Source organism: Calonectris borealis, chromosome 1 (assembly GCF_964195595.1).
Source record: "Calonectris borealis chromosome 1, bCalBor7.hap1.2, whole genome shotgun sequence".
In the NCBI taxonomy this organism is placed as follows: Eukaryota; Metazoa; Chordata; class Aves; order Procellariiformes; family Procellariidae; genus Calonectris; species Calonectris borealis.
In genome coordinates this window covers 56,203,938-56,216,717 of record NC_134312.1, presented here as the reverse complement: position 1 = coordinate 56,216,717, position 12,780 = coordinate 56,203,938, and the positions used below count along the sequence as shown (strand labels likewise).

The following is a 12,780-nucleotide window of genomic DNA, read 5'->3' as shown; positions in this document are numbered from 1 at the left end:
GGCCCTGCTCTTCACCCACCACCAAGTTCTCTAGAGATCCTGCTGACTTTGAATAGACTTACAGGAAAAATAAATGCCCAAAACCCACACATAACCTGAACCACAGTGAAACAGAGAAGAAGGAACCATAAAACACATGATTCCTCCACGAAGGTTGCAGTGGAGGGCCAAAACCAGTGGCCTGTGAAAAGGGTACCCTGCATCCAGGCTTCCCCAACAGGTCCTCTTGTCCCACACAGAAATTTTCTCTGGGTAGAAGGAGGAATTTGTGCATTTGTTGGGGATTTCTGGGTGCTGGGCAGACCGCTGCGCTCATGCAAATGTGATGCATTACAGACCCAATGTGTTGTAGAGTTAAGAGGTGCAGTCAGGTGGAGGAGACAGCACCCTGCCAGCGCTGGTCACGCAGCACCCCTGCTCCTGCGGCCAGGCAGCAGTGCCAAGGTCCACTCAGGACTCTGCCCGTGGCAACGTGGGAACCCTGCCCTGGGTCTAAAAGCACAACGTATCTCACCTGAGGAACTTGGCCCCTGGGTTAAGTGGCAGTAGCCAGCTGAGAAACTTCTCTCTGTGGTCCAGCTGCTAGGTGGGACATGAAGGACAGCAAGGAGAAAAAGAGGAGGGAGAACAAGACCAAGAGATGGGGCAGTGCCATAGAGCAGGGATGTGCTGAGAAAGGCTCCCATGGAGCAATGTGGGGAGCTTTTGCAGGAACCTCCGGCACCCTCCAGGTCCACAAACACCAGATACATGTGCCCCGGGGAGCTATAAGCAGGACATCTCCCTGGAGAGGATCCCTGAGCTCCTCCTAAGCACCAAGTTGTGACTAGCGTCACTGGTGCGGTCACAGCCCCCAGCATAACGACCAGGAACAAAGGGGCAATGTGAGGGAGGAGGTCAAGGGCCAAAGGAGAGATGTGGTTTTGCAACTCATGAAGACCCAGCAGAAGAGAGGAGCAGAAGGACACATGACAGCTGTACTGGAGAACTCGCGTCCCTAAAAGTGACCACGTAAACCAAGCCTGTGGGACAAGATGGGGTGGAAAAGCAAGCTTGGAGGGCACTGCTGAGTTTGTACCTCTGTTGGCACTAGAAACCAGGTCTGGCCTCTGTTGGCCCTCTCTGAAAATGTCTCTGGCAGCACGGTGGAAAGCTGAGCACTGGGAAGGAAGGGGACTCGGTCTGTTACGAATGCCCTGGGTAAGGTTTTACACTGACACATCTGTGACGCCTAATGGACACGCGGGTGGGAAGACTGTTGGGAAGCGTTCTGCCCCCAACAGCTCCGCAGGGTGCTCTGCACACGCCAGGCACCCGGGGTCCTCCAGCCATGCCAGGCAAGGTCTGACTTGACAATTTCTGCAGAACATGGAAAATAAACCCACAGTAACCATTTTTTTTTTGTAAGCTAAAGAGAGAATTAGTCTCTTCCTGCACCTGAGCAAAGCTCAGAGCAGGAGCAGAGTCATTTTAAAACTGTCATTCCCAGGTCACCTGTAGGGACTGGCACGGTGTGGCACCGAGGTGAAGGACATGGTGATCCTCTCCATTAGGATGCACAATGCTGCAACGAGCCAGGGTCGCAGCTACCCCTTCCTACCTCGGGCTTGGAGCAAACAGCCTTCCTGGCCTCTCGCTTCGGAGCAGCTCTGGTGAGAGCGCCTGGGGCCTCAGCAGCCCCATCCTCCCCAGCCAAGGCGCAAGGGAGAGAGAAAGGTGAGACGTATGTTCCCTCGTGCAGAAGTGTTACAAGAAACAGAGCGAAAAAGAAGAGAAGAGGGGAGGGAGCACGGGATGGACACACACACGCTCTCGTGACTGGCCCTTTCAAACGCTTTCCGACCAGGAAAGCATCTGCATCGCCGCCCACCACGGCCCGAACTGTCAAGAGAGAAGTTTTGCTGGAGGTGAGGAGGGTCTGGTCCCACGAGCCCCAGCTGTAGATGGGGAGTGCCGAAGGGCTCCTCAGCGAAGGCCCCCTCCTGCACACCCACCCGCACTCACGCGTTACATCCCAACCAGCTCTGGAAAGTGTTTTTTTCTAGTCTACCCTGAGCAGATTCCTCAAATGAAGGTGCTTTTCCTGGCAGGGGGAGAGGGTGGGGCCGGGGCAGGGCTGCGGGGACCTGGCAGTCAGCACTCGTTTGCTCTCTCTGGAAAGAAGATTTCGCGGCATCGCTGGACTGTGTCCTGGGGGGACTGGACGCTGTGTCCCACTGTGCGGGGATCGTCATAGATTTCATAATCGTTCCCTCCCTGCAGGGGAATAGAAAATAGGGAAAACGTTAGCAGGGTCTCGACAGAGCATCCTCATCCATGAATCCACATCTTGCTCTGTCCTGTGAGGAGCTGGGGTGGGAGCCAGCGGCTGGGCAGGCAGGGACCTGCTGGGAAGGGGCTGCCAGGGCTTTGCTGACCCAGGGAGGCAGAAGAGGCTGGGCTGGGAGCCCTGCTCCCTCCCTCTTGCCTCCCCTCTTCAGTGCCAGGGGAGGAGCCTAGAAAGGATGAGGAAGGTCCTAGACCAGCAAAGCTTGTCCAGGAACCTGGAGTTAACCCCTGCCCTGCCCGTGGAGAGGCTAGCAGAAGGTGGGGTGGGCACATCTGGGAGGCAGAGGTTGCCATCATCTGGAAAGAGCCGAGTGGATGGCCAAGCTGGTCTACACCAGCAAGGAAGCATCATCCTCCACCACTCTAAAGGGAAGGCAAAGCTGTTCCTGCTGTTGAAAAGCCCTCTCCTAAGTGCCGGGGGCTCGTGTTTTGGGTCCTGCGGGCCACAGGAGTGGCTGCCCCCCCCTCTCTGAGAGTGCCAGGGGGAGGAAAGCGATGCTGAGGTGGACCTGGTCCCCAGCACAGTGAATCCAGGGTGATTTCCCCACGACCCAGCAGGCCTGCCGCCATCACCAGCCCGCCGCAAACACGCGCCGCACGAGAGCATCTCTCCCCCTCGCACCGCTAGAGGTCTGTGTCGGCCGCCGGCAGGACCCAGGCCGTGGGGCCCGTGATGGAGCAGCTCCACGCAGGCTTGCCAGGCCAAAGGAGGGAAAGCAGCCGTGTGTGGGGCGAGCGGGGCATACTCACAGGGGTCGTCTCGTTCCCAAAGAAGTGGATGGTGTCAAATCTCTCGTCGTCAAGGATGTTGAGGCAGTAGCGCTTGTCCCAGCCCTCCGGGAAGACGTCAAAGCTGATCATGCCGCCTGTCAGCAGAAGGGAGGGCATCGGGCAACATTGGTGGGAGCAGCAAGGTGTCCCCCCACCGCGGGACAGGCAGGAGGAGGGGAGAGGGCTGGACGTGTGCGGGGACACCCCCCCAAACAGGAGCCAGGCACCAGCTCTGCCTTGGTGTGCCCCCCTCCGGCATGTGGCTAGGACAGTGACAGACGCTGTTCCTATGACAACAGGCTGGAGTGACATCAGCATGGCTGGAGTGACATCAGCATGGCTCCCCTGGCTGCAGGCAGGCAGGCAAGCAGGAACCGGCGGGCTGCAGGGGGGGATGCTGGGGTGGGAGGTCCCAAGAGATGCATCTATTGGGGGAGATTTGGGGTCACGCCTTGCAGATAGCATCGGCATGTTCTGTGTCCCAACAGGGGACAATGCCCTCAGAGACTGGCACTGCTCTCTCTCTCCTAGGCTCCTGCGTGGACATCGCTGGCCCTTCTACAACCACTGCTCCGACGCTCCTTAACCCTGCAGGGACCGGGGGCTCCCAGCACCCTGCACACGCAAAAGCAAACCCCATGCACCGCACAGCTCAGGGGTCCCAGCCGGCTGCGCTGCAGGCTCCGCACGCTGATCAAGGACCAAGGACCTTGCCGTGGAGGTACAACGAACCTGTCGACATAATTGGGGCACAACCCTGGCCTGTCACCTCTCACCACAAGAGTCAAGTGCAGGTTGCCAACATCTGGAGGGGCACCAAGGCCAACGGGGCAAACGTACAGAGGTAAGGGAGCTTTCCCAGAGAGCGTGCATAGGCCTGCCCATGGACACCCACAGGCACCTAGGGTTAACGAACCTCCTAGCCCTTGCTCTTAGACCAGGCAGAGTTTATCCCAGCACTGTGCTGTCTTTTGGGGGTGCACGGAGGCAGCACCTTCCCTGACCTCTCAAGCTGCCCCGCTGCGTGCACAGGCTGCAGAGCCAGTCCCTTGCCCCATTGCTGACACAGGTGACACGCTCCTCCCAAAACAAAGCCAGCAACTTACGGCACACCTATGTCTGGGTCTCGCTCGGAGCCCGAAGGAATGGGGATTTGAGCTGGGATGTGCCTCTCCCTGCCAGATCAGGTCTCTGCTCCTCTTGCTTTGAAGGGATCCCCCCCTGCTTCTCAGGCAATCTACTGGGCCACCAGCAATCCTGAAGTTTCACACTCTCTTTCTTCATAAATCATAACCCCACCTCTCCTAGGAAGGGGCTGAGTAGACAGGTACCCTCAGGGGATGGTCCCTGCTGTAGGAGAGGCACTGATCCCCCAGGATGATCAAACATGTACATCCTGATGCCATGCTCCTCTCTTCCCTGGCTGGTTGAGGTGCCCCCATTGGTTTGGGGATCCCAAACCAACCCTCCTTGGATCCTGAGGAGCTGGGGATGGAGCCTGTGTGTCCAGCTCGGAACAGAGGATCCACTACCAGACAGGACACTGCGATATGGACAGGAGCAAGTGCCCTATGAGCTCAGGGATGGGGATGCCCCCAGGCTCTCAGCAGGAGCCACCATCAGAGCAGGAGCTAAACTTGATTGCCTTTCTTAAAATCCAAAGCCATTTACCTGTGAAAAACACTGCATTTTGCAGCGTTCTGGCCTTTTAAACAGAGCTGGGCAGCAAGAAGGGGCACCTGATGCCAGCTGGAGAGGGTAGGAAATCAAAAGGAGAAGAGGTGGTGTGGAGGACAGCCAGCACTGTCCCTCGCCTAGGCAGAGCACGGGTCTGGGGGGCTGCAGGGAGATCTCTTACCACCTCTGGGGCTTGCGTCCTCTACAGCCTGGGACAAAGCATGTGGAGCCAGTTTGGCACAAAAGCCCCGTTTCTGCGTGTCCCTGGTTTTGGATGCCTGACCTGAGACACCCCGCATTTTCTTTGTGGAGGAGCGGGGGCCCCGCAGCTCCCCTTGTCTTTATTCTTTTGCACAACAGGCTCTTCATGGCGGCTTCCCAAAGTCAGAGGAGAAAGGCCCGTTGTTCTGCTCTCATCCCCTGTGCCTGCGGGGACACGGCGGTGGGGACCTTGTCTATCTCTGCTGTGACAAGCGGTGTGTGTCAGTGCTGTGGGCAGCACGGGATGCCCCTGGCAGGATGCTGGAGGCAAGGGGAGGCTCTCAGGAGGAAAGCCCTTGGAGAACCAGAGGGCCAGACCCTCGGTACCGGCCCACGCTGGGTGCAAGAGCGGGGTGTCACCTGCTGCCTGCCGGCCTCATCACCCCTTTGCCCTTTGGCTAGGCTGCCACACGGCACCTTCTTATCTCACACATACCCATCTGCTCTGCGGAGGGTCTTCTTCCAGCGTCAGCCCCACCACTTACACAGCCTCATTTTCCTCCCCGTCCTGGCCAAATCCCCAGGATTGCTCAAGCCCCTCTTTCGGTTCCTCATCTTTGGTAAGCTGGCTGTAAGAGCCACCCCAAGAAGTGGCCCTGCAAAAGCCCATGGCATGGAGCTGCAAACTCCTTGTCTCTCAGCAGCTCTTCCTCCAGCAAGAAAGTTGTTTCCCTTGTAGCCAACCCTCCCAAGAAAACGCCAGAGCCGAGACATGCGTGAGGCTCCTGTCTCATTCCTAGAGAGGAATGCATGTGCCTGGAGCTCTGCTGGCCACCCTGCTGCTGATGCTTGAGCCAGAACTGACCTTCTGGGTAGGGGTGGGCTCCGCAGAGCTAACTGAAATTAAGGCGAGGATAACGTCACGGGACAGAAACCCGCCTGTCTGGCTGATTCCCAGGGAGGCAAATCTGCAGCACGGTTTATTCTCTGCTGTCGCCTTGCCACAGATGTGAACGTGATGCCCCTGCAGCGGCTCTCCAGGGCTAGAAGCTCCTTGTGCTCTTCCCGCGGTCTCCAGGCCCCCAGAGGGGACAGTCGGGATTCCCGCCCTCCTTCCCAGCATTTGATGGGAAACACGATAAATTGGCCAAGGCAAAGCCAGGGAAGCCCCCTCCGCTCACCTCGAGAGAAACGCAGGCCTTTGCCAGCAAACTCCCTCTGCAAGGCTGCCACAAACTTCTCCCGGATTCGCTCTTTCTGCAGAAGAGAAGGAGGAAAGGGAAGGAAAGAGAGTTTGAATAATTAGATGTTGACAGTCTACCAGAATCCACCGTAAGCTGTCTGCTGGGCAACTCTGGCTTATTGCTCTGCTCCCTTCCCACTGCCCCGAGCCCCAGTGTAACACCATTTAGCCAGCTCTCACCAGTCCTGCCCAGTGTCCGCGTAAAAGGCCACCAGCTCAGGGCAGCTCCAGCAGGCTCCTGGGAAGAGCAGATCCCAGACCTTCCTTGCCAATGAAATGCAACTGCTTCAGTTTCCCAGAAGCCCAGTCCATAACCCAAAATCTCCAGCTTTGCTTAAAAAGTCTTGCAAAGCCCGACTGATCCCTCAAACCCAAGAAAACTCCCCCAGGCAGAAACTGCTGTGAGCATGGGCCAAGTGCTCCAGAGATTTGCCCAGCAGATCCGCCGTGGCCCTTCCAGTCTGGAAAGCCCATTAGTTCCAGCTCTGGGAGAATGGGAGAGAGAAGACAGCTGCTGGGCCATCTTTGGTTACTGTAAATGAGGAAACACCCTGCTAAATAAGTGCCTTATTCCCTGGGGCTCTCCCACAGCACAGGGAATCCTGCTGGCCACCCCATTGCATTGGTGGTCAAATTCTTCCATTCATCTGTGTCTCTCCTTGGGTTTTCTGACCCCCAGTCCTGTCTCCACCTCGCTGCATGTGTTGGCCAGGTGCACAGCTTGGAGCTGGGCTCCTTTCTCCTCGGGGTGGGGGGAAGCAGGTAAAGACCCAAGATCTGCGGTGGTGCAAAACCAGCAAGGAGGAGGGCGAGCCCGAGTCTGGCCCGTCTACCTTGTCCAGCTCGGAGAACTCGATTCGCTCCTCTGGCGTGCAGCTCCGTCCGATGGGGGAGATGTTCAGCATCCCATTGCGAAACTCAATGAAGGTTCCTCTGTGGGTGAGCAAGGGCATAAGGTTACTGGGGCAGGGAGAGAAAAACAGACTTTTCCAGGAGACTGGCTGCTCGGTGAGGCATGCAGTCTCTGCAGGGACACGCAGGAGGAGAGAAGCCATGCCCACTCATGGGTGCTTCGCACCGGACAGAGACCAAGCATCAACAACTCTGCTTAAGGCTTTCAAGGGGCTCATAGTTTTATAAAAAGAGACTGTAAAAGAAGAGGAATAAACAGTTCCTATGTGCCCTAGGGAGAGGCTGGAAGCAAAGAGCTTAGGTGAGATGACAGGAAACATCTTCCAATGTTGTAATAACTGCAAGGACAGCTATTGCCTGGACTGGACCAACCACCTGATGAGACTGTGGCATCTCCACCCCTGGAGGCTTTTAAGAAATGTTGGGTGGGTTGGGTGAAGCTGGCAGTACCTTGGGGCAGCGGGATGGAACAGGTCAGTGTAACACGTTGCTGATGTCCGGCAGCAGGCTGATAAGCAATCAGGACTTCTTGTGGGACACAAATCAGGTAGGACCCACAGGGCATTTGTATCTCCCGTTGGTCCCCTGCACCTTTGACTGCAACTCTTCTCTAAGCTTGCACGGACAGGACCCAGTTCCTGCTTGCCACCCTCACGTTGTGCTGGGGTCACTACTCTGCCACTTCCTCGGTGGGCTGGTTCAAAGCACTAAGCCAGCAGAAAACTGCTCCCTTCTTTTCTCTTTGCTATAAACCCAGCCAGTTCTCTTTACTTATCACCTTGGAATAGCTCACCGAGGGGTCAGACAGGTACCAGCACTGGTGGGGCAGAAACAACAGGGGATGGCAGCACCGCCAGTTTGCAAATAGATTGAAACTCTTGTGGAAACCCAGCTGGAGCAGGGAGATTCCCCTTCCTTGTCCAGCTGAGGAGTCCTGAGCTCATTAACCCTCTGATGTCCCTCCCAGCCCTGCCTGCTGTTTCTCTGTGATAAAGTGCTTACCACGCTGGGTCTGGGGGAAAAACTCCGCACCTCCTGTCTCGTAACATAGTGAAGAACATCATGGGGAACGGACACACGGGCAGCCGTGCCTGCAGCCTGGGAGCAGCATCTCTGCAAGCACCAAGGGTTTGGTGGCTAATGCTCCGGGCCAAGACTCGGGAGATGTGGGTTAAAGTCCTTGCTTTGCTAGAAATCCCATAAGCCTAAATCCACAGAGGCACTTGGGAGCTGAAACTTCGCCAGGCTGTTGGGCAACCAGACAGCAATGAGGCAACCAAACAGCCTTGAGGGTTCTGGGTCCCAGCCCACGCTTTCGGGGGCATGTTCAGCCGGCAGTCCTGTCGCAAGGAGCCACGCTGGCCCCTCTCACCGGTCCTCATATTGCCACGTGGTGACTCACACCAGGCAACTAATCTGGATCACAGTTTAGCAGCTTCTACCAGCTTAATTTCGACCAGACAGCTTGCCTGCTCGGCTTCACCGTACGAACACAAGGGGAGAGCTGGACAAACCAGCCAGGGCAAGGGAAGGGCAGAGCCGCTGCTTTCAACAGCCCCGCTGGCTCACGCCGGCTTCAAGCGTTTGTGAAACCGTGGTCTGAGGGGTGGTTTGACACTGCACCCAGGCTGGCTTAACTGCAGGCTGCCTCCGAAAGAGGTCCTCCTGCTCTCCCCTTCCACCTTCATGCCAGCTGTTCCCTCTCTCTCCTTTCTGTGATAACAGGGCGAGCCGATCCAATGGAAAACTACCCTTTTCTTTCCCGGCAGTGGCCTAGTCTTCCTTCAGAGGAGCTCTACCAACCCAACCCACCCGGAGGCTGCTGGATCTCGTGGGGGGAAGCGGACAGGAACACACGGCTGGGGGCAGAGCAGGACCAGCCCTATTACCAGTGGCGTCAGGCGACGCTGGGTTAGAAACAGTGTGAAACTGTGTGCTCAGGCACTGGACCTCCCATCTTAAGAGCCATTGTTTGTCTGTTTGGAAACTCATACGACCAATGACGCTTGATGCCCTGACCAGTAACGAGCTGGTACCATTGTCCTAAATGAGATGCACGCAGTGGCTGTACCCTGGTGCAGCAAGTGGCTGTACCCTGCTTCCCAGGGAAGAAAATCCGAGGGGCAGAAGAGCAAGCATTATGCTAAAAACCAGTGCAGACTCTCCAGAACAAAGACCCTCCTCCATTTTTTGCCCACAGTGCCCAGCTCGGTGGGACAGTGATCCTACACGGGGCCTCTTAGATGCTAAGATAAAACCTGGAGCAAGACAAGCTCAGTAGCTCAGCTGTCCTTAGGAGAGGTCTGGAGCCCAGAGCTCCCTAGAAATCAGTGAGATGACTGCCATTTGCATGGGCTTGGGCTGTTACCGTTTCTTGGGCAGCTTCAGCAGCGCCATGTAGTTGAGACAGAAGTTGATTAGATCCTGCAGCAGCTCTTCCCCCAAGTGGTCCTGAATGGCCTGTGGGAGGAGAAGGGGGAGTGAAGAAGATGCTTGACCTCTCCTGAAGCCCACCCGAGAACATGACCTGGAAGAGTGGGACATTCAGATCTGTCATCTGGGGAGAAGCGAAGAGGCCCAGGGCCCGGCGCTGCTCCTCACGGTGCACAGGGCACAGGAAAGGAGAGCCATGGCTGCAAGGGGAGCTGGACCTACCTGCTTGGAGACCAGCTGCCCGTTCTTGTATTGCACTGTGCCATTCTCTGCGAAGACGTAGTCAAACTTATCGATGACTGAAGGGGAAGGAAACAAAAGAGGAAACATGAGTACTGCCTCGGAAAAGGGGCCAAAAGGACTGGGCTCAGGACTGAGTGAGCCATCCTCCCGGTTCCTTAGCACCACGCTTTGCACATCTCCCGTGCTCCGCAAAGGGCCACCGACCCTCCTTGCTCTCCGCAAAGTGGGCGAGGAGATTATCTTCTGCTCACAGGTGGGGAGCTGACGCACGCAGGGGGAAACGACCTGACCGAGGTCACGGGCTGAATCAGTGGCAGGACGAAGATAAGGGCTCCAAAATGTCAGGCTTTCAACCACGTGCGTGTTACTCTGCTCTCTTTCCTCCCCTCCCCACTGCCAGGGTGCTGGGGTGATGCAGTTACTGGTTATCTAACTCCAGCCCCTCCTGCAACCCGGACACACGGCACTGCCGACTCAGCAATCAGCCTCAGCCGGGAATTTCTCGGCCTCCCTCCGCTAACGAGGCAGGAGGTAGAGCTCGGAGCCCAGCCGCGCCGGGCATCCATGCCGGAGAAGGAAAACAAGGTGGAGGGAGCGGGGGCTGCCCCCTCGCCCTCCCACTCCCTCCTCTACCCCACGTCCCTGTTTGAACATGATGAGAAACCCCCCAGAGACCCCACCATGGAGCAGCAGGGAGGCAAAATTTGCAAGGGGCTCCTGGCCGCTTGGGGATGGGGGGGAAGCTGTCAGAGCCCAGCTGAAGCTTGTACAAACCCGACGCCGGAGCCGGCAGCGTGGGTTGGAGCATCCCTGCTGCTCTCCGCAGAGGGAGAGGGAGCCGAGCAGCGGCTCCCACCTGGGCATGGCCAGCTGCCCCAAGGGCAGGCTTGGGGTCAGATTTAGGACACAGGTGACCCCCAGGGGACCTCGTTGGCCGCATCTCACCTTCGTCCCCGTCCCCCAGCTGCTCGGCTATCTTGGCGTAGTCGGAGCCTCCCACCACGCCGATGTGCACCCTCTCCCGCAGCTCCTGCAGGAACGCGTCCACCTCCGGTTCGATTTTCTGGAGGGGAAGCGGCGGGTGAGGCCGCAGCCGGCAGGAGAAGCTCCGCCATGCTTGACCTCGCCCCCCCCAAACCTCAATGCCCCCGTGCCTTCCTACCTGCCGAGCCGGTGTCAGGGTCCCATCCACGTCGAAGAGGCACAGCACCCGACCCCGTGCCGCTGCCGCCGCCATCCCCGCCGCTGACCCAGCCTTTGCGAGCGGGAGGCGGGACTGCGCCGAGGAGGCGATGGCGGCCGCGCCGCCCTCCCTGGGCAGCCGCCGCACAAACGTGCGGCGGCTGCCCAGGGAGGCCGGTGTGGCCATGGAGGATCCCTCCACCAACCCATCATCCGCACCCCCACGTCTCCGAAGGCCCCTCCAATAGTGCCTGAACGTGCACTATTGAATGGCTTCCCCGCTTCAGCTCTTTCATTAAATCCTTTGCTTTAGAGCCCTAAGCCGGGAGTTTTGGCGGGGGAGCGTGGTGTGTCTTCACATTTGCTGTTATTACTGCAGTGCTCCCCTGCATTTAGGGGCTGGGGGTCTGGATTGAGCTACTGGTAAGCTCAGCTCCCCTGGGGGTTTCTGTGTCCTAAGGAAGGGGACGGGAGCAGTGTGCATTCACCCGGTCAGTCCCTGTGCCTCACCTTGCATTTCTAATAGGATGCTGTTAATAGCTAATATTGTCACTGGAGAAGTGCAGTTTTCAGCCTCCACCTCTCTGCACAAAGCCAAATGCATTTCTTGCAGTACCTTTTGCTTTGACCCACTTAGCAGTTACCCTTTGAGTCATTTAGGATTTAATCAGATCATATTCATATGGCTCCGTATTATGCTGGCCTGGTAGGTAATGGTGGACAACCTGCCCAGCTGCTGTCTCCTACAATAATTTCTTAACTATTTTCCGACATCAAGAACAACCTACGTGGAACATTCAATGCTTTTTGCTCAGCAGTTAGCTTGCCTTCTCTCCCCGGACGGTGCTCAGGGTTGCTGAGCTAGGTTGGAACTGGGGGGAGATTTTTTTTCCAGTCTGATTGTTTTTTCTCAGTATTATTTGCTTCCAGGACATTGTGCAACTCCTTCTCCCAGTTCTCCACCAGATTCCTCTCAAAATGAAGCATTCAGGTGGCTCCACAGATTCTGGCTTTTCCTCATGGTTTTGATTTTCCTGCTGCTACTCAATGAAAGGGGGATGTACAGAAACAATGTTAATAATTTACCTCGGTGCCATTGCCTTGGACTAGGTTTATGAAAACATCCTCAGCTACTTGCTGGGGGAGGCATTCATTGTGGCCACCAGTTAATGTCACCAGGATAGCTATTTCCATACTGTTTCTGTGAGTTGTCTCCGTAACCTAGTGAGTCAGGCAGTCTTGGATGGGTATTACAAGTGGTATTTGCCCCGGCATTGACGTTCCTGCAAAATCACGGCCTCTGGGGCCTTCTGGATCAGACCCTGGTTATGAGCTCCCACCTCTGGGAAGCTGGACGCTTTTCTCAGATGCATTGAAGCTCCCAGAACAGTTTCTCAGCACCCAGCTGTTTAGTATGCAATTGGGTGCTGAATTTTTAGTTCAGTTTAGGGTTATGCTCATTTAGAGGGCTTGTCTAGCTGTGATTACATATATCCCTCATCAGTTAATGTGTGGACGCTTACTCCAGAATATGAATACTTCAAAGTGTGTCTGCCACGGCATGCTGAAGAGCGAGTAGAGATGCCTTTGTGGATTCGGGTTGCTTGACTACCAGAAGCCAAAGAGCTGCTCTCCCATGCAGCAGAGCCATGAGCTAAAGCCCGGGACCCTCAAAAGACAGCCATGGGGTCAGACACACAGTGAACTCCCGGCGTTCAGGAATGCAAGCTTTTATTTTTCCTAAGCCATGACACGGCATGAGGACGAGACTTCCCACGTCTGGGTGGAAG

The 12,780-nt window shown here is 56.6% G+C and overlaps 1 protein-coding gene across 1 annotated transcript; it reads right to left on the bottom strand.

Annotated features, from left to right (window-relative positions):
- Positions 1 to 958: 958 nt before the first annotated feature.
- On the bottom strand, positions 959 to 11,108 carry PMM1 (phosphomannomutase 1). Its single transcript, XM_075153950.1, has 8 exons — positions 10,971 to 11,108; positions 10,754 to 10,871; positions 9,788 to 9,864; positions 9,501 to 9,592; positions 7,054 to 7,153; positions 6,159 to 6,234; positions 3,079 to 3,194; positions 959 to 2,256 (listed from the first exon to the last, which is right to left on the bottom strand). Exons 1-8 carry the CDS (start codon positions 11,043 to 11,045, stop codon positions 2,134 to 2,136), a joined length of 777 nt encoding a protein of 258 aa, XP_075010051.1. The 5' UTR covers positions 11,046 to 11,108; the 3' UTR covers positions 959 to 2,133.
- Positions 11,109 to 12,780: the final 1,672 nt, after the last annotated feature.